The 21,270-nt window shown below is 52.6% G+C and overlaps 1 protein-coding gene across 2 annotated transcripts in view; it reads right to left on the bottom strand.

Annotated features, from left to right (window-relative positions):
- Positions 1-21,270, bottom strand: part of Gsn (gelsolin) — a 55,024-nt gene that overhangs the window by 2,602 nt on the left and 31,152 nt on the right. For both annotated transcript variants that reach the window (XM_041674970.1, XM_041674969.1), the window contains 13 exons: positions 20,964-21,118; positions 14,903-15,064; positions 12,617-12,766; positions 11,520-11,609; positions 10,143-10,275; positions 8,523-8,611; positions 8,157-8,372; positions 6,072-6,205; positions 4,148-4,238; positions 2,701-2,871; positions 2,344-2,518; positions 1,393-1,517; positions 1,117-1,194 (listed from right to left, as the gene is read on the bottom strand). In XM_041674970.1, coding sequence (XP_041530904.1) covers positions 1,117-1,194; positions 1,393-1,517; positions 2,344-2,518; positions 2,701-2,871; positions 4,148-4,238; positions 6,072-6,205; positions 8,157-8,372; positions 8,523-8,611; positions 10,143-10,275; positions 11,520-11,609; positions 12,617-12,766; positions 14,903-15,064; positions 20,964-21,118 — 1,769 coding nt within the window. The remainder of the gene's footprint in view (positions 1-1,116; positions 1,195-1,392; positions 1,518-2,343; positions 2,519-2,700; positions 2,872-4,147; positions 4,239-6,071; positions 6,206-8,156; positions 8,373-8,522; positions 8,612-10,142; positions 10,276-11,519; positions 11,610-12,616; positions 12,767-14,902; positions 15,065-20,963; positions 21,119-21,270) is intronic.

The following is a 21,270-nucleotide window of genomic DNA, read 5'->3' as shown; positions in this document are numbered from 1 at the left end:
AGGCTTGACTGCCTTTCCTTATTTGTGAAACGTGTTCCTTAGAGAACTGGAAAAGCCTGAGCTGGGATGGGCCCTGTGTCCCTTTGGCTGGCTCAGGATTCCCAGCACTTAACATTTTGCCTGGAAGATGGAATTGTCAAGAAGCATTGGCCAAGAACTGCCAAGGAGATGCATAAGCAGGTGAAGTCACCAGCAACTTAGTCAACAATGGCAGTCGAATGGCTCAAGCTGCAAACCATGATCTTCCCACTGGGCTGCCCCAAAGCCGCCCCATGGGAGAAAGACAGACTTTGTGTCCAGCCATTCTATAGCCTGTAGGATGCTGGGAGCAGGTACTTGACAGAAGGGGTTTTTGAGCTGATGCTCCCCTGGGAACAGACCTGGGGGTAGAGGAGGTCAACTTGGTGCAGTCCTTCTTTTCCAGCATCCCCTACGGAGCACTGTTGGGTTGCTCAGTTGATGCTGGGTGAATGAATGAATGCCGTCCATTCTGGGTCCCCCAAAGCAGTCACCCTAGCAGATGACGTGAGAGATCCCAGAGCTGGGGAGTGATATCCCCAAGCCTCCAAATGACTGGGCAGCTTTGACCTGCTGCACACTTCTGACACACTAAGTTCAACCTTCTTCATACAGACTTAAGGTCAGAATGCACAGTGCCTGAGGCTAAGGGAGAAAGGGCAGGAAGCACGGTTATGCAGCCTGGGTTTCCAGTTTCCAGTGGCCATGCACCTGCCAGGCAGGTACCACTGCTTCCATTTTATACATCTGAGGAAATGGAGGCTCAGAGAGAGGGTACGAGGTGGTTCACAGCCATTCAGGACCTCCCCGGAAACACCTAGTGTTGTGTCTTTTTTTTTTTGTTTTTTGTTTTGTTTATTTGTTTGTTTTGTTTTTCGAGACAGAGTTTCTCTATCGGTTTGGAGCCTGTCCTAGAACTAGCTCTTGTAGACCAGGCTAGTCTCAAACTCACAGAGATCCGCCTGCCTCTGCCTCCCGAGTGCTGGGATTAAAGGTGTGCGCCACCACTGCCTGGCGATGTTGTGTCTTTTATGCCCTCCTTGTTAAGAGTCCTGCTTCTCCCTCTGCCTTGGCCTTCTCCTTCTCTCCTTAACTCACCTGGTCCCAGGTATCCAGGAGCATAACATCATCAGTAGCCAGGTCTTCCTGCATGAGCTCACCAGGAACCTCTTCGATCTGGGAAAGGTCAGAGGAGGTCAAGCAAGAAGCATCAGCTCCCATTGGTTCCCAGGATGAGTACACAGAGCCAGTCCTGCCTTCAGGGGCCCTTCCCCTGCCAGTGGGTCAGGCTGTGTCTCTAGATTCTGAGGTTCATTGACCCCCAAACCCACCTAATTCCCTAGGCACAAGCAAAGGTGTCACCGCCAGACTCACCACAAAGCGTCCGATCCTGTTGGAGCAGGCAAAGAGGCGAGGAGGATGGGCATCCATCTTCTTGTCCTTCAGCCTTGGGGATGTACGGTAGGCAGTCTTCCCACCCAGAGCCTCCCAGAAGCCATCTATGAAGGGAGACGGCCCCATGAGCACATCTCACCAGACCCCAGACCAAACTGTACCCATATTCAACTGGCTGCTCTCCACTTTAAGATCCCAGGGGCTCATGATAGAAGGAAATGGAAAGGCCTGGAGAGGGCAAGCTGGCATAAGACTCATGACAGAGACAACAGCACCACAGAACGGGGATAACTGTCTCCACTCAGCACACAGAGACCCAGAGACAGCGATTCACCTAATTCACAAAGCCTGGGAGTGATAAAGCCAGGGAGCAAACCTTTTCCAAGTCCAATCCCCATGTTCTTTCTACAACACCTGCTCTATGTGTCTTCTGGTTGTATGTGACCATTGCCATAGAAATGTATCACAATTAAACAGTTACACCTTCCTCATGTCCACTCATTCCCACCAGTCACGTTTCAAGTACTCAAAAGCCACGGTGCCCATCAGCCACCAAAGTGGGGCTGGGAAAGAAGAACATGTGTCCTAACAGTGGTTTCTGCTAGGCAGATGCAGACCAAGCAACCCTTCACTGCTTCCATGAGGTACCAAGAAGGAGGAGATGGGTTCTTAGTAGCAAAGACGACTAATGCCCTACTCTCTGTAGCTCTAAAGGTAAGGAGAAGCCCTCTGACACTGTTACCCCTTGTCACCATCTCCGGGGTCCTCTTGGACCATCATGCCAAGTTCTCTCTCCTCCAGTGTATGGAGACTACCCTGTCATTCACTGGCCACCGGGCTCATTTCATCCTCCAGCTCCCATTTAACACCCATAAGGGTGAAGGCACTGGAGAAGGATGCAGATGGAAGAGGTGGGGCCCTGGCTCCCACCTGGCTCTCTGCCTTCCTCCACCTGCACAGGCTGGGCTCGCAGCACCCTCAGCAGCTCCTGGGCCCCGGTCTTCTCTGCCTCGCTGGCTCCTGCACCCACCCACAGGTAGGCGGCTGATGGGGTTTTCAGCACAAAGGCATCATTGGAGTTCAGAGCGCCAGCCTTGGGCATCACCTGGAGGCGGGTGGGGCACACAGCACTCAGTCAGGAGCGAGGAAATGCAACCCAGCCCATCCTGACAGCCCAGGGACCCTGCAGCAAGTGGACCTCTTCCCTCACAGACGGACAGCACACAGCCTTTGGACACTGAGGGGTCAGGAGGGAAACCTTGCCCACGTTCTGGGACCTGACATTACCTCAACAGCCCTAGTAGCTCCAGAGCTGCTGGCTCGGACTTGGAAGAGACGGGTACTGGCAGGGGTTGTCTGCCCCCCATCTCGGGAGGTGCCACCCTTGTAGATGATCATGGGTTTCCCGCCAAACAAGCTCATGAGGTGTGCAGGTTCCTTGCCTTGGACCACTCGGCTCTGGCGGAGAGAGAGGAGGAGATCAGCTTTGCTTTTTCATAGTTTTTTAAATTTTATACATCAGTGTTTTGCCTGCATGTATATCTGTGTGAGGGTGTCAGATCCCCTGGAACTGGGGTTACAAACAGTTGTGAGCTGCTTTGTGGGTGCTGAGAATTGACCTTAGGTCCTCTGGAACAACAATCAGTGCTCTTAACCACTGAGCCGTCTCTCCAGCCCCCCCCCCCCACACACACACCCAACAGCTTTTCTCTGTGATTCTGGATCGTTCCCTTCAGAAAGGCTACCACATCTGGCTGTGGATGGGAGAACTATGACCTGGCAGCACCAGAGCACTGAGTAGGGCAAGCTGGGGATGATGGCACTGCCAAAGTCCCTGGTTGTTGCTGTCTTGGCTGTTTTCCCACCCACTGTCTCTGTGAAGCCTTGCCCTTCAGCCCCTGAGTCTGCTCCAAGAACCAGGGGACTCTAAGATTGCAAATATGACCTTAAAAGGAAGAGCAAATTGCTTATGTGCATTCTTCCAGAATGCTGATGTCAGTCCTAGACAAGTCAGGGGCAAGGAGCCCTCAGATCTGGAGGCTCTGCTGTACCCCACACAGCCCCAACCTCCACCACCTTCCTACTTAGAACTAAAGCAACACATGAGTTTCCTTGTCCTAAATGTGCCCTACTGGAACCAACCATGTCATTCCTGCTGCACAACCAAGGGAGGGAATGGAGACACTGCCCAGGAAAGACAGTGTCTATATACTGGATGCCGACACTAAGCCCAGTACAGGTTAAACCCTGCATAAAATCTGTTCCATGGGTCAGTGAGCAGACAGATGGATGGGTGGGTGGATAAGCGGATGTATGGGTGGGTGAGTGAATGGACCAAAGGACGGATGGATGGACAGGTGGGTGGGTGCATGGGGAGATGGATGGACAGACAGATACATGGACGGATGGATGGATGGACAGATGGATGGATGGCGAGTGGGTGGATGGGTAGGTAGGTGTGTGCATAGGTAGATGGACGGACAGATAGACAGATGGGCAGATAGATGGATGGACGGATGGAGAGATGGGCGGAGAGATGGATGGACGGATGGAGAGATGGGCGGACAGATGGATGGACGGATGGATGGATGGATGGATGGATGGACAGATGGATGGACGGATGGATGATGGTGAGGGGGCAGATGCCTGGATGAGTGCATGAATAATTAGGAAGATAAATGAGAAGAGAGACCAAGCCCTGACTGGAGCCCTAAGAGGCACTGTTCTGACTCACCTGGACAGGAGTTCCTCCCAGCTCCTCATCCAGCTGGGCACTCAGGATGGCGGACGCAGCGACCTCATCCTGGGTAGACTGGGCGCCCTGCCTAGAAGAGGGAGAGAGACTCAGCCCTAGTTTACATAGAGCCCTGGGCCTCTTTCTTGCCCTTAGCTCCAGTAACCCATGAGTCTCCTTTTTGTAGAGATGGAGCAGTGGGGAGAACCAGCGAAACAGCCTCCCCACCCTGCCCACCCCAGCTCAGCAGACTGTGTTCTTAGTATCATAGGTCCTATTACAATAGGTAGACCTCCTTGTCCTAAATGTGCCTACGGGAACCTCCCTGGGACATCCCCTGATGGACAACCATGAGAGGGTACTGGGACTCAAAAGCAAAATGTACCAGAGTGGTCAGGGCATCTCCCTGTATGCAGGACGGGTTGGAAACAGGTGTGAGATGTGTCATCGGTAGGGAAAGACACCAGACATAGCCTCATGGGGACACCCTGAGACGGAGCGTTACAGGGACTCACAGTCCCCTGCCTCCACTTGCCAAGGCTGGACCTTGTACCAGGCTGTAAGTCAAAAGCCTTCTTAAGAATTTTGTATCAACTGGGCATGGTGGCGCATGCCTTTAATCCCAGCACTCGGGAGGCAGAGGCAGGCGGATCTCTGTGAGTTTGAGGCCAGCCTGGTCTACAAGAGCTAGTTCCAGGACAGGAACCAAAAAGCTATGCAGAAACCCTGTCTCAAAAATCCAAAAAAAAAAAAAGAATTTTGTATCAACTGGACATGGTGGCACATGCCTTTAATTCCAGTACTAAGGAGGCAGATGCAGAGGCAGGTGGATTTCTGAGCTGTTCCAGGTAGCCAGGGCTTCATAAAGAAACCTTGTATCAAAAAAAAAAATCTGTATCCTATGTTGAGCTTAGTGGTGCAGGCCTGGAGTCTCAGCTACTTGAGAGGCTGAGGCAAGAGGACTGTAAGTTCAAGGCCAGCGTGAGCAAATTAGTGAGACTCTGCCTCAAATAAAAAGTAAAGGGGGTGCTGGCCTTATAGATCAGTGGTAGTGGCTTGCCTAGTACGTCCAAGAATCTGGGCTCAATCCCCAGGACTCCCCATCATAATTTGTGTATTATCTAGTTTATAAGTGCAGCTGCTTTAGAAGTATGGGGCTTTCAAACTGAGTCTGAGTGCATGGTTCCTGGGCAATCACTCTTCAGGGGTTTATGGTCATGAAGGAAAAGGGCAGATCCCAGGGGACTGACAGGACACAAGAAACACCCTGTGGGGTCTAAGAGATGTCCCATGGGGTCTCAGTTAGGGCCTGGGCCAGAAAAGAAAGGAATGGAGAGCTGGGGATACTGGAGCAGACACAGAAGTTGAAGAGCTGGGGATACCTTAAACATCCTTCCAGTAATCATGCAAAAATGATAAATAAAAACTGCCAAGCTGTCAACAGGTAAGGATGGGGCTTGGCGGACGAGTCGGCAGGGGTACAGGTGGGACAAAATGTTCAGATTGACAACTTTGGGCTCTGCTCTGGGTTGGGAGCAATGGGATTACATGCTCTGCTTTAAAACAATTACTAAAATAGTTGCTGTAATTGACATACATACTAATACTACGTACTTATGTAGTACAGAATCATCTACAACTATCACAGTGGAAGCCAGCCTCTGGAGGGGACTTGGCATTGACTGGCAGGAGCTGCTGGGTTGGTGTGTCTCTGTCCCTAAGACGGCACGTCATATTCTGACGGCAAGAAGTTTAGAGTTGTGGGTGAAAAGGGGTCCCAGCAGGATGTGGCTGTCTCAGCACAGGCCTCTGTATCAAGACTCCCCCTGGTCATCTCGTCCTTTTCCTCTTGCCACCACAGTCAGGCACAGTCAGGTCCCCACGTGCTCCCGCTGACACCAGGAGGACAGCCCAGGCCCCTCACCAGTTGTAGATGATCTGTCCCTGGCGGCCACCGTGGCGATAATTGTACAGAATGATGTAGCTGTCACCTCCATAGAACTGCCCGTATGTGGCCGGGTCCACTGGTACCTTGTTGGAGCCTTCGATTCTCCAGATCTGAAGGGGTGGAGTTGGGATCAGACGCTGCCACCTCGGGCTAGCTGGAGACCCCAGCATAGCGGACAGTGTAGATAACAGGATACCACTCAGGTCCAAGAAAAGTCGGACAATTTACCCCACTCACAGGGCTCGTGAGAGGTGCGGCAGGGTTATTACCCAGGGTTCCTGCCCCAGCTCTTCTCACATCTCCCTGAAAAACCCCTCAAGATAGCGCTAGATCAGAAGGCTGAGCCAGGCCTGAGTCAGACCTAAGTACCACCCTTTGAGAGGTGCCTCTCAGATCCGGAGTCTTCTCACCTGAAACAGTTAAGGGGAAGTCCTCCGAGCCTAAACTCTAGTCGTGCAGATGGCGTGATGCCCCGTGCCAGCATCAGCCGCTAGCCAGCGGGATTGTTATTTCATCCCCAGCATTTCCATTCTCCCCATTGTTACAGAAGCACTTGGATTTTAGGGGTCATCTCACTCAACAGGGCCATAGTTGGTTGGCCTCGGAATGACCCCTGCAGGCGGATCTCTGTGGAGATCCGGTGACAGGACTTTCGTCATCGGGAGGCCCTGCAGTGACACCTGGTGGTCAAGTGGAGACACTGACCAAGCCCATTTTACAACAAGGGGCAGAGAAGTTGAGTGAGTGGGCCAGGAGACTCAGCCAGGCTCAACTCTCTGTCTTCTAAATACTTCCGCTTCCTCCGTCCCACACTCTGCAATAACGAAAGCAAGTATCCACGACAGTAATGAGGGCATGCAAAGACGACCCTGTAGTCTCCTCTGAGGAAGACAGTGGACACCAGCCTGAAACCGACTCTGAAAACACCCCCACCTGTACTAGTCCCAAGTGCCTCGTTGTTTCTCCCTTAAACCATCACAGACGTCCCAGCTTCATGCTTCTGCCTCCTACCTATTTTTACGGAGTGTTTCTAAAGCACAGAACCAAATCTGTCATGCATCTACTAAAAACAAAAGAAGGGCATCCACGGCCCCTCTTGAGGATGGGATCAACACCATACTGGGAGAAGTCACACCTGGAATGTGCCCCTATACCCCAGCAACAAACCCACCCCAGCCACCTCATTCCCACTTCCCTTTCTGCGGTCCCACACAATCCCCTGGGCTTCCTTTCAACTCTGAGAACAGATTTCAAGATTCTGCTGTGGCCGAGGTCACCTCCCCTCCCAACCAGGCACTCTTAGGCAAAAAGATGGGGCCGGGAGCCCAGTAAAGAGACCAGCACATAGTAGGTATCCAGGTGATATTTGTTGCCAACAAACAAACAAAAGTTAGACAAAAGAATCTCATCCACGGTGACTGTGGTGGAAAACAAGAAAGAAACCTCCTCAGGGAGGCAGAGGGTGGGGACATGAGCCACAGGGGCCTAGGAGGGAGGGGACAGAAAGGGAAGCAGCCAGCAAAAGCCGGCCCAGGCACAGAATCCTGCTCCTGCCTGGGCCCAGCAGCAACTGAAGCCGGAAGGATGTCTAGGTCTCTGTTTGGTTTGGGTCTCCCTTACTCTGAGTTACTTGCTCAGATCGGTATGTTACTCCCTAAAGGGGCACCTTGCTGACCTATCTCAGGTGCCTGCGAGGCTGAAGGCAAAGACAGTCACTGTCCGGAACCTGCGGTCATTGCAAGAGCAGCTTTCTCACCCCGCCCAGATATGTGGACCTCCTCAGACCTCCTTGTGAACCAGATCTGAGGTGCTGACTAGGCCACGCTCTGGCCAGGACTGCTTGCTTACACACACACCTCCAGCCCCTTCTCTCCCTCATGTCCAGGCTGTGAAGTTGGACTTGGGGGCCACGGGATTGTTCTCCCCAGTGTGGCTACATTGATAAAATCACCCCCATCTGCCCTTTGCCATTCTTTACCTGGTCAATGGGACAGCTGACTGAACCTGGTCTGTGGAATCTGGCAGAGCCAGGTCTTTGCTCTAGACCTGAGGTTCCATTACCTGCTTCTGGCCAGTGCCGTCGTCGTCCATGCCATGCTGCGCGGCCATGGCGGTGGAGGTGTGCAGTGTTGCAGCATCGAAAGGCACCCGCTCCACGTTGGCAATATGGCTGGAGAGGTAGGCCAGGCCGGGGCCATCTGTCTGGTCTGGGTCCCGCCAGTTCTTAAAGAACTGCTTGAACAGTGGGGTCTCTCCACCCTCTGGGAGGACGGAAACCTGAAGAGGAGAGAAGAGGAAAACATGGCAAGGCTGCCTAGCAAGGGCCTCAGGAAGCCTCGGGTGCCCACCCAATCCCCAAGGAGGACAGCGGACTCCTCCCTCCCTTACCCCCACTGAATCTGTCTCTCCCTGGCCTCAGACCGTTACCTGGGTCTGTCTTGGATACTCCATCTTGGTGATGAAGTCAGAGGCTGTTTTGAGGGCAGCCTTCCGCTCTTCGGTGTTGGCCTGCTTGCCTGCCGGAAGCCAAGGGAAAGATGCCAGGTCACAGCTGTGCTGGTCTGAATACAAATGACCCCCACTGGTTCATAGGGAGTGGCGCTGTTAGGGGGTGTGGCCTTGTTGAAGGAAGTGTGTCACTGGGGGTGGGTTTTGAGGTCTCAGATGCTCAAGCCAGGCCCAGCGTCACTTTCTCTTCCTGCTGCCTGCTGATCAGAATGTAGAACTCTCAGCTACTTCTCCAGCACCATGTCAGCCTGCAAGTCACCATGCTTCCTGCCATGATGATAATGGACTAAACCTCTGAACTGTAAGCCAGCCCCAATTAATTGTTTCCTTAAAATAGTTGCTGTGAGTCAGGCAGTGGTGGCGCACACCTTTAATCCCAGCACTTCGGAGGCAGAGGCAGGTGGATCTTTGTGAGTTCAAGGCCAGCCTGGTCTACAAGAGCTAGTTCCAGGACAGGCCTCAAAGTTTCAGAGAAACCCTGTCTCAAAAAAAAAAGAAGTTTCTGTGGTCATGGTGTCTCTTCACAGCAAAAGAAATCCTTACTAAGACAGCAGCTCAGAGGTCCCAGGAGAGTGCAGCAGCCCCACATCCCTACTCTCCTTAAACTTAGACCATAGGTAACCAGGGAGCACCACCCTAAACTGGGGGCTTCTAGTTACAAGAGACGCCCCCTCTGGGGTCCTGGCCAGTAACAGCAACCATGCTAACCACTGTGGCTCACTTACTGAAACACAGATTTGATGTCATAACCACACACACGTTATTTCATTTAGTCCATATTACAGCCTTAAATCCGAGAGGTCATGGCTGTCTTGTCCCTCTTATATATAAGAAAGCAGGTGTTTCAGAGAGGTCACAGGAAGCTGACCTGCTGCATCAGTACAAACACCGGGCTGCATATCCTGCGCAGATGTCCCCTTCCGAGGTGACACACTCTTTCTGCTCCAGCCATGAGAACCTCAGAGTCAGCTGAGGCCCTGACTGGTCCATGCCCAGATCACCTGGACAACAAGCCCAGCCCATTCTTGCCGTCTCCACCCCTGCATCCCCCCGGTTCCCAGCACCAGTCTCAGCGCATCTGAGGAAGCCCTGGGGATGAGTGGGAGAGGGTTTCTCAGATGTCTGTGGGCTCTCAGAAACAACCAGGCCCAAGAGCCTCACAGGAGCAACTCCATCCACAAAGACTTCCCTAGTGCCCCACCCCCTGGCAGAGAGCAAGCCACACAATAGCGTACGGCTTACCCCATCCAGAATGCTGGCCTGCAGGAGTTTGAGACCCACAAAGCTACACTTTTTAAAGATACATAAATGTTCTGTAGTAACTTCCCGGAGGACCGATCTTGTTAGTCACTTGGCAAATAGTCATTTGAGCCCTAACAAGGCCTCAGACTCAGCAAGGGGCGAGGATCCTACAGTGAGCCAGCTGCAAAGCTAGGCATTAGCTTAGCATCCTGATCATTTCTTATTGTGACAGTGTTCTCTCTGGGGCTGAGACCCTGACGCCTCTGGAGACCAGTGGAACCTAGGCGCCTCCCGCACCTTTCCAGACAAAGATTTTCCCATCTCGGCCATGGTCCAGGATGAAGCAGTCCTCAGTTCTCAAGGCGCCCTGGGCGAATGGGTTCTCGTCGGCCACGAGGGAGACTGACATGCTGCCTGCACCGTTGGAGACCTGTGGGGATGGAAAGGCCACGTGAGCACAGAGGGGCAGATCAACGTCCAGGCCCCTCCAGCCCTGCAGCACAGCCAAGCAGGTGACCCAGCGTGTGACATGGATGCTGCACCTGGAATAGGAAGGTGGATAAACAGAGCAGAGGGAGGGTCTTGGGGCTGGGCATGGAGCTCTGCTTGTCTAGTATGAACAAGGCCTGGGGTTCTCGTCCTCCAGTACCACATAAACCCGGTGTGGTGGTGCACTCCTGCAATCTAGAACTCAGTAGGAGGAGGCATTCAACGTCATCCTCACAGCTCAGCGAGTTCAAGGCCAGATGGGATACTGAGACCTCATCTCAGTAAAAGGTATAGGGCCTCTGAGAAGTGGTAAAGAGTTTGCTGGGAAGCTTGGGGAACCATGAGTATTGAGAAGGAAATGGCAAGGGACAAACACTATGTGCCACCAGGACTGTGCTTGGAACGAGCTTGGAGAAGCAGGATAACGCCTCTAATTGGTTGGCAGCATTGGCCTCCTCTCAATGGCTTAGCTGGAAAGTCTGCCTGCTTACACTAGGGCTAAGAAGCCAGAGGAAGGGATACGGGCTCTCTCCTCAGTATTCCTGTAAATCTCAGAATCCTAATAGAAAGAGTTCATTCTACTTAAAACCAAGATGTCCACCAGCCAAATTTCATAAGACTGGCTCAGAGTAAGCAGAGGCTCCAGAGTCCCCGGAGAGGAAGATTTGGGAGCTGGAGACTGCCACATAGCAAAGCCCACGGGCTCATCCTGGATTCTAAAATGATAGGGGAGGGGCTAAGACTGGCACCAGCCTGATATGTGCACAAGCCAAGGCCTGGACTGGACCCCAGCACTGAAAAGTGTACCCAAAGACACACAAGGAAGACATTATCAGAAATATTAGCCATCACCTTCACCCCAGTTCTAAGATTCTTTCTCATCACCTCTTTCGGCCCAGACTCTCAGAAATCCTATAGAATTCTGCAAAGATCAAGGTTAGCCTGGGCTACACAGTAAAACAAGATCCTGTCAAACAAATACAATAACAAAATCCCAAACTCAATCCAAAACAACAACAAAAGTCTGTTTCTTTCTTCAAGGAGGGGTGGGGAGCCAAGTAATACATGATCAGCAGCCGAGCCTAGGACGTCAGTCCCCCACCCAGGGCAGCTGAGGGAGGTGGAGCCTCCCGCCTCCCCAGCCTGACCCGGGTGGGTGTGGCAAACAGTACTCCTGGGGCTCACCTTGTAGAGCTTAGCCAGTTTCCGGTTGGCTGCATCCTCCTTTGCTGTGTCCTCAGTGCCTGCAGGCAGGTCTGGCTTGGGACCCAGCACCTGGGGAAGGTGTGGAGATGGGGAAAAGGGTGACCATGAGCACAGAGGCTTCTGAGAGAGCTCCCCAGCAGGCCAGCCTACGTGGACAGAGCCTGCCTGGCCCTGACATCTAGAACTGATCCCTTTGGGGAAAAAGTTCCCATGACCTGCCTGTCAATGCCCTTCCCTCTTGGTGCTCCTTCTCCAGACTAGCCCTTCCCCTAGTCCTTCCAGCCAGGACTGGAGGGGCTCTCCTTTACCTCCCTCCATTCACAGCAGGGGGTGCTGAGAGCAGGAGAGACAAGCTTACTGGCTCACACAGCTTCCAGGAGGCTGTCAGAACTGGAACCTCAGCTAACAAGGCTTCAAGTTTGTTTGTTCTGTTCATTAACAGACCTTAACATCCCAGCTACTGTCCCTGATGTCTGTTCCATTCGAGACCTTAACATTCTGGCTACTATTCCTGATGTCTGGGATCTTTTTCTTTCTCCCCATAAAATCCTTGTGCTCCTTACAAAAGTCAGAACTGGATGCCCCAGCAAGTGGGAGCATACAGCGCCACACGGCAGACATTCCCCCTTTCGTTTTCCGTTGAAGCTCATCTTGTTGGTAGATTCTCAAACCATGGTAACTGACAGCCCCATCACAATGCTAACCAAATGAGCCATAAATAAACAGGAATGTCAGAAGAGGACGCTGACGGCTGGGTTGCAATAGTTTCAGGTAGTCCTCAAGAAATGTTGGGACACCTCTTTGCTAACCTGCTCCTTTGGAAGGCTCGGTCCTCCTTGCTGGAGGGTGGACACACAGTCCCAGCATACACCACTCCCTGAGATTCCAACTTAGTTCTCAGGGGAGTTACAGTTGTAGGAAGCTATCTTCCTACCTCCTAAATGTTCAAGTCAGGTAGAAAATAAAAAAAGGTCTTCAGGAGTGGGAAGGGATCTGACAAATAACTCTTTATAAAGAAGGTAGGAGTAGACTCCCCCACCCCACCCCCATTCACCCCACCCACATCCCACAGACACCTGGAGCATCGCTTCTGGCTCTGCACCCTCTTCAGACACGTGTACTTGGGCACGGCCACTCCTCTCGTTGTCCCGGATGCCCTTGGACACCTGTGTGGCCTTCAGCCTTTCAAATCTGTTGCTGTTGGTGCCGCACCACTGATAGATATTCTGTAAGACAGAGACCCCAGGACGTCAGAGTCCAGCCTTTGCACAAGCCGGCCTGAAAGGGTGGTAGTGTGCACACTGTGGCTACATACAAGCTCCCCTTGGCCCACGCTGGCCCAGGTGAGGGCCAGCACAACACACACACGGGTCACACAAGGGCAACGGGGCGCTCTCTGCATTTGAGGATACTGACATGCACAACAGCCTCAAGATTGCTGGCTGCTATGGACTGCATATAATTTGTTCCTTTGAAGTTTACGTTAAAGTTTGATGGTCATTGTGGCTCTATTGGGACTAATGTTTTTCATTTAGGTTCAGTCTTTCCTGCTACACCGCTCTCTCTCGACTGTTTTGCACAGGCCATTGGCCCGTCTACATCAGCCATTCTGTAAAGAACCCCATCACGCCCCAGCCCGTGAGCCTAAATCAACTTAAGCTGTGCAATCTCTAAGCTTCTGTTATAGAGTCCCCTGCTGGTGGGAAGCAAAACTGCAAGCACTGATGGCCTACAGCTCCCAGTGTCCCTGGCCTTCACTCGTCTGTGTGCTGGCGAGTTTTCCTGTCACCTCGACACAACGCAGTGTCACCTGGGAAGAGGGGACCTCAGTCTGGGCTGTGGCCATGTCAGTGAATGACTGCTGTGATTGATGGGGAGGACCCTGCCCACTGTGAGCAGCAGCTTCCCTAGGCAGGTGAGTATGCAGCCCTGGTTTCCTCGGTGATGGACTATGACGTGGAAGTATAAGCTGAAACAAACTCCTTCTACCTCTCGGTTGCTGCTGGGCGTGATGTTGAACACAGCAACAAAAGCAGACTACAACACCCTGGGAGCCAGTATCCCACCCTAAGCCACACCCCTACCAGAACTGCAGAACTGCAGGTATATGCCCTAAAAGATCCGTGCCAGCATGTTTGGAGCAGCCCTAACCAGAACCAACCAAGCGCCCACGACAACAGGCATGCAGCAGCTGACTACCTATGGAGTTGACTCTTACAAAGCAAGGGCGCCTAAGCTACCCCCGAAGGCAGCAACAGCGAGGAATCTCAGAAGGCAAGGTTTAAAAGAAGAATTCACCAAAAGAGGACGGTCTCCTGCACATAATTTCAGAAATGTGTAAAACGAGCCTATCCTGATGAGAGAGTTCCAAAGGAGGGGTAAAGGGACTGGGAAGGGACAGCCAATGCTTCCCCGGTAACCGCAATGTTGTATTTCCTGGTCTTCAGTTAGATAGACACTTGACAGGTATGTTCATTGGGTGAATTTCACAGAACAGCAGTCGGGATTAGAACACACCACGCCATTTTACTTCAACAATGAAACTATACTGAGGCTCGAGAGGCGGCTCAGCAGTTAAGAGCGCTGGCTGCTCTTGTAGAGGACCTGGGCTCGACACCAGCACCCACATGGCAGTTCCCAGCCACCTGCAACTCCAGTCCCACAGGATCCAACTCCCTGTTTTGGCCCTGTAAACACCAGGCACGCACACAGTACACAGACATACATGAAGACAAAACACCCTTACACATAAAATAATTTTTAAGGCTTTTATTAAAAGCCTGTGCTAAGTCAAGATAGGGCATTAGGCCACAGATACATACTCACAGAAGTTTTGGGGTGCAGTGTCTGGCTGTGAGCATTGCAGGTTTGTGCTCTGTGGAGCTACGAGGCATGAAGGAAACCACCCACTTACCTGTAAGTAGGCCTGGGGATAAGCACCACACACATCGCCACATACCAGTACAAATGCAGCCAATGATGTCATACACTGTGCGTCCAAGTCTACATGTCGGGGCACTCACTGCGGTGATAGTGTCCACAGCGGACAAGAACCTGCAGGTTTTGCCCACAAATGCCATGGGCTTAGAAATGAGCATCTGTATTTTAATAGGGATGTGGCTGTGCGTGTCAAGAGATATCAGGGAGTCTGCGCATCAAAAACATCGTGCAGATGATGAGGACCTGAGATCCAAGCATACATGAATGACACATCTGGATCGACGTGTGGGAATCTCATCCACACTGGGTCGGTCTGCCCCACATTGGGCCTTCTGGTCCCTGTGGTCTGTCCCCGTTCACGAGTGCTTCCCCTCCCCAGAGTCAGATCACAGTTGCCCTGGAAAGGGGCAGGCCAGACTCACGTTTCCCAGGTCCAGAATGAAGCAGTCACCATTGTTGAAGCTGTCCCAGGACACAGGCACCTCAGTGGCTCGGACTACACGGCGTCCTTTGACCTGGAAGAGCCTCTGCACCACCACCTCATTGGGTACCACATGCTTGAATCCGGATGCCACGCCTCCTTTCTGTCAGGCCAAGGAACAGTGTTAGTCCAGGAAGAAGGTCCAGTGAAGTAGATATGGAGGGGGCACAGGACTGGGGGGAGGGAGATTCTGTCCAGTGGGTGCTCAGCTAACTCAAGACTGTCATTGTTACTGTGTCCAATTCTGAGACATTCTTTTCTGGGGTTCAGAGAATGAATGACATTTACCCAAGACCACACAACTAAGGAGGAGTGTTAGGTTCTCTACACACTACATTCCACTGAATCTCATACTTCCCCCAAAAGATCCCTGGAGTTACTTTCCTGAGTCAAAGGGCTGCAAACACTCCTCGTTCAAAACCAGCATCCCCAAGGGACGCTGCAACAACCTATTCACCATCTTCTTCAAGGAAAGAGACCCAGGATCAAAGTGTAGGGGATGTTCCTTACTCACCGACCCTGCCTGCTGCACAATGCACAGGAGCACAGCAAAGGCTCCTAGGCTGAGCATTCTGTCTGCCTCTGCTCTACACAGCCCCTCCCTCGCCACTTTGCCCGCCTCACCGTGTTTGAGCACCTGTTCTGAAAAGCACACGCTAAGTGCTAGCCCACTCATCTCCATCCTCCGCACCGTCCCAGGCTCTCTGAAGGCCCTCCTGGACTTCCCCAGGCCCATCATCCTTCTCCTCCCTCCTGTGGTGCTGAGTGGCTTGGGCCTTCAGAGGCAGGCAGCGGGAAGGGGCAGCCCTCCACCACCGTGAGGGATGACTCTGATAATCTCTTTCCCTCTCTCTGCCTCAGCTCAGCCTCAGGCCTGTCCTCCACCCTTCAGCCACCACCAAATTCTGGAGCAGCCCATTCATGGGCTTCCCTGCCACAGATGTCACAGGCCCTTGATTCAGCAGGAAGCCAAAGGAAGCTGGCTGGGCCGTCTCCGGTTCCAGGGACTCACCAGCCTTCAGCCTTACACTCATTTGCCCAGCCAAAGCCCAGAGAAGTGAGGGCACTTCCTCAGCCATGCTCAGCAAGCCTGTGGCACGTCAAAGCTTCTTCCCATTCCCACACACCTTAGGGTGGGAGCTCAGGGGCTTCTCTCCCTCAGACCGCCCCAGCCAGGACCTTGGCTGCCTACCTTCCTGCAATGCTAAGTCTGACACTGGCCATACAAGCTTGATGGAGGGGAGGAGGGAAAGGCTAGGAACCAGGTACCTGTTCTGCACAGTAACAGTGAGTGTGATGGACGTTTTTGTCATGTGACCATACCCACTATGCCACATACTCCACACCTCTCTCACAGGTGAGGAGGGCAGAGCCCACACCTGAAGAGACTTGCCCAAACTCTTGCAGTGGGGTGGCTGGCGGAGCCGTGATCAAAACTCAGTGTGTCTGAATCTGCAAAGCCATGTTCTCCTTAGAGGCCTAAGGGTCATTCATCTAGTACAAGCCAGTTCCCGTTGCTGGGGCTGGAGCGCCCTCTGGTGGCCATTCTTGATATAGACGTAAGCCCTATTCAGCTTTGCAAGCCTCAGTCAAAAGGCTCAGTTCTGGCTGAGCTACCCTAACACACTCAAGAGCACTTCTGGCATAGCTGTGGATGCCACTAGGAATAAATGAGCCCAGTGTGGAGCGGGGCCATATCATAGCTTCCACTCTACTTAGGAAGTCCACAAGTCAATAGTAAGCCAGGAACTTTTCCCATCATAGAAAGAATAAATTTAAGTTCTGACGTGGGCCCAGCTGGCCATGATGCCTGAGATTCAAGAATGTGACTGGGGTCTAGAGGAGGGCAAGGGCTGAGGCAGGACAGTCCTAAGAGTCACTGGGGACCAGGGAGGAGTGGTATCACCCTGTTCCTAGGCCTCCAGGGCACCATGACTAAGTGGTAGTAAGGCTGGGCACCCGCTCTCCATGCAGGACTCACAAGTCTCTAAGGTAGGAAAGTCACTGAAGCAATTCTTGGGCAAGGGGTAGAGGTAAGGAGGGACGGAGCAGGTGTCCACGCTCCCGCCAGTTGGCTGCACAGCTGGGCTTCAACCCCATGATCTTTTGCCTTTTAGAAGCCAGCCTCATTCCCATCAGCCCTGGGACTCCTGACTTCCCTCCGCCAGATAGGATAGGGGTCTGAGAAGCTTCTCCAAATAAGTGGGTGCCAAGAGGACCTGTTGTACTGGCTCCTCAGACACAAGGGAGCGTGGAGACAGGAGAGACCGCCTGCTTGCTTTGTACACTCGGAAATATTTTCACTTGTTCAAGTAAGCCTTTCGTTCTGCTATTTAAAAAATAACTCTTTGATTGGGCACATGCCTTTAACCCCAGAAATCAGGAGTTTGAGGCCAGCCTGGTCTACAGAGTGAGTTAAAGGCAAGCCAGGACTACATAGAGAAATCCTATCTCCAAAACCAAAAACAAACAACAATAACAAATCAAAATAAACAAAAACTCTTTGAAAGAAAGGAGCGTTGTTTTGTGTCATAAATGTCAGGCATCAGGAATTCTTATTAGTTCTCTCTCTCCTTCTGCTCTCTCTTTCTCCTCCCCTACCTCAGACACACACACACACCAGTAGATGTACAAAGGGGAGAATGGGAACTTTTAGAACTTTTCTATTCCTTTTTCTTTAAGGGACTGATTACTGCTGTCTAATCTAATCTCTGGGTGGGAAGAGATCAGCGTCTGTTTCTTCTAACAAATCCCACAGGGTGAGTTGTTTAAAGAGCCACCCTCTGAATCAGGACACTAGGCAGACAGGCCGGTTTGTGGAAAGAACCAAAGCCACCAATCACCACTGGTTTGTGCCTTCGGGGTGGGGTCCCAGGATGACCCCTCTAAGGGCTGCTCCTTAGTGTTGGCTTGTCTAAGTGAAGCTTGCCTTATTCAGCTGGGGGGGGGGGACGGGGGCACTAAAGTTTCCATGAAGAAACAAACACACAACTAAAACCTAGCTGAGGTTGGACCTACCCATCCTCCACCCAGTCCTTTCCTACGACAAGGTGCCAGCAGATGTCTGATTTCCAGCTATCCCATTGTCCAGATGTTTGATTTCAAGCTATCCCATGGTCCAGGCTCCCAGGACTGATATAGACCCAGATTCTCTTTGAGCAAAGGACTTAACAAGTCCTTCGAAGGGGGGGTCCCCAGGGTAGGAGGTAAAGATGAAAGGGGAGAGCCAGGAGGGATTGGAACCCTTCCCACCCCCAGGACGGTGACACAGAACAGTAACGGCAGCTCTTCCTGGTGGCTCCGTGTCCCCTCTCTGCCCCTTCTCTGATCCAGGACAGAAGTAGCTCCCGGGAGGCTTTCATAGAAACAAGTCTTGTGTAACAAGCCTAGCTTCTCGGCATCTATAATAGATGAGGGCGGGGAGGCCGAGGACCTTGGTCTGGGACTGCCAAGTGCAGGGGTGGCTTAAGGACCTGCAAGAGGTGTAAACAGGGTCTCACATGTCCTCCGGGGACAGTTCCTTTCATGACCGAAGCCACAAATCTGAGCCCTGATTGGGATCTGCCTCTCAAGTGTTCCTCAGAGCATGGTCAAGAACATTCCCTAAAATCCCTTTGATATAGGAGAGGCTAGTGAGATATGCAGGGGATGAGCCCCACGGAGCTCAGATAAAATCAGGGACTCTTGGAACGCCCACTCTGGGTGGCACAAGACCCTTCTCACGTGAGTCTGAATCTCACGCCACTGCCTGCTGTGCATCCTGGGCACGGCGGCACATCTTCCCCCTCATCTACACAGTGCGGCCGGTCCTAGCGAGCATCTCACAGGATGAGGTAATCTGAGGAAAGGGCAGAGCAAAGTCCATGGCACGAGATGTGAGAGCACTCTGCTAGCTTGTAGGTCCCTTCCACAGGGCCTCAGCCTTCTCATCTATAAAATGGGATACCTCTACCGCCCTAACGGCAAAGGCGAGAATGAAACTGATCCCATAGAAAAACCTCAATATACTGTACCTATGGCTCCTAACCTGAGGCACCCATAGCCTGCACTGCAATGTTCTCTGGCCTGGTATTCTGTCCTTGTGTTCATGGCCACTGTCACATTTACATCTGCTAAGCTTTCCCCCAAGCAACGGGTACCTGAGGCAGACAGACAACTGTGCTCCCGTGAGAGCTGACCACGAGAGAGTTGACCACATGAGAGCTGGCCACATCAGAGCTGTCCAAGTGAGAGCTGACCACGCAAGAGCTGACCACGCGGGAGCTGACCACATGAATCCCCTGGACTCCCCCTCTCTTCCTTCCTGCGTTCAGTGGATTGACTTCCTGAAGAATGATTGTCCCCTCAAGTCCTTAGAAAGGAAGCGATCTGCCCCACACCCCTGACACCCAGTGCTCAGCGCAGCACCTGTGGAATGAGCTGGGTTTCCACCACTTGCTGTCTCCTCCTGGGGAACTTTCAAGGATGTAAGACAGTCACACAGGTTCAGTAGCACACCTGCGTCATGACAGTCCCAGTGGGTGCTGACACAGTCTCCCTCTCTCCTTGCTTTTATTCCCCACTGAGTATCATTTAGACAAGGCCGTGGATGCACTGTCTAGCAGAGGATAACCTTGAACTCCTGATCCTCTGCCCCCTAAATTCTGGGATTCCAAGTGTGTGCCACCACAGCCAGCTTGATGCAGGAACTGATCCTGTCTGCTGAGTGAACGGCCAATGGAGAGCCTCTGCTGGTCTTGTTGCAGCGGGACGTGGCTTCCCACCTCTCCTGACTCATGATTTAGGGGACCCTGAGGATGGGCAGCCACAGCAGCCCAGCAAATGCTGCTGGGTACCTCCCAAGAAAGCCAGCCCAGCCCCACCCATCCTGAGCTGGTCCAGGACACACCCTCCCTTGATATCTAAGTGCCACAGGTACTCTCCGTTCCCATCCCTCACTTGGGAGTGAGGGAGACACTTCTGCCTCGACAAAGAGGGCTCTGAGGGTCAGAGAGTGACAGAGGCAGAGGTAGGGCATCTGTCCCCACTGGAACCGGTCATGGGAGATAGACTGGCGTAGTGGAAATAACACTGGAAAACAGGCAGATGATCTGGGTTCTGGTCAGGGGTCCATTTAACTTACTGTGTTCCTCAACCTCTCTGTACTTTAGTTGTCCCAGCCCCCATTAAATGAGAGATTCAGACTCATCGGGTTCATAAACTTGTAATCCCCTCTCTACCCTAAACAAAGAGAACTAAACTTCATAAATACCCTGCTTCTCAGCACACACCTTTAATCCCAGCACTTCGGAGGCAGAGGCAGGTGGATCTCTGTGAGTGCAAGGCCAGCCTGGTCTACAAGAGCTAGTTCCAGGATAAGCTCCAAAGCTACAGAGAAACCCTGTTTAGAACCCCCTCCCCCCGCAAAAAAAAATGCTGCTTCTCTTGACGCCTTCAAGGAGCCAAGTTTTGGGACATTTCCCGGTCACCTCTGCACCAAATCGTCTCTCTGGGACTGTAAGTTGGGTAACCAGAGAGGCAAGCCAGGCTGTGGGTGTCAGGGGCCGCTGGAGGTAGCACAGCATACTGGGGTGCAGTTTCCAGGATTCCCAGCTTGGAAATGTTCCTATCGGGTCCAGACGTGTGAAAGTCCAAGCTCAAGGAGAAAGGGTGGTAAAAGCAGCCTGTCACCTACCACAGGGTCCTGTCAGCACAGCCCCAGCAGGTGCAGAACTGGGACTAGGCACAACCCCTCAGCGGCCATGAGAAGGCCACCCATGGGCCCGCTATGACATGGGAAGAAAACGCTCTTAGGATGTAGAGAACCTTCTTTCCATTGTAAGGCAAGGAATCAAAAGGTCAGGGAGGGAGTGTGGCTTGTTCAAAGCCACCGCACTGGGAAGAGAGACCAGGGTTCAAACCCGCGGCTGGGAGACTCCAGAGCCTGACACCTGTCTGTCCATCACTCCACAAGACTGGGAGACTGGGAGCCCTGGTCAGTCAAATAGTAAACGCCAACCCACCTTGTACTTCAGTCCGGACTTGAAGTAGCCGAGGAAGGTGGACGACTCAAAGCCCTGGACCTCACGGTGCTGCACAGCCCGGCCATTCAGATAGTCATCCAGCTGAACCGTAAAGATGGCGGCTGCCCCGCTCTCATCCTGGCTGCACTCGTTGCCTAGGGAACAGCAGGGCAGCATGAGGTTGACATCTGGAAGGTAGTCTTGGCCCTTTGAGGAGGAGGCACCCAGAGCCAACAGCTCCACTCTGGCCTGGCTATAGAAATTGAGTAAGTCCCTTCTTGCCTATTAAGAGCCTCAGTTACTCCAT

Source organism: Microtus oregoni, unplaced genomic scaffold (genome assembly GCF_018167655.1).
Source record: "Microtus oregoni isolate MIOR12 unplaced genomic scaffold, Mior012 000025F_ref0000491, whole genome shotgun sequence".
In the NCBI taxonomy this organism is placed as follows: Eukaryota; Metazoa; Chordata; class Mammalia; order Rodentia; family Cricetidae; genus Microtus; species Microtus oregoni.
This window is presented reverse-complemented; position numbering and strand designations above follow the sequence as displayed.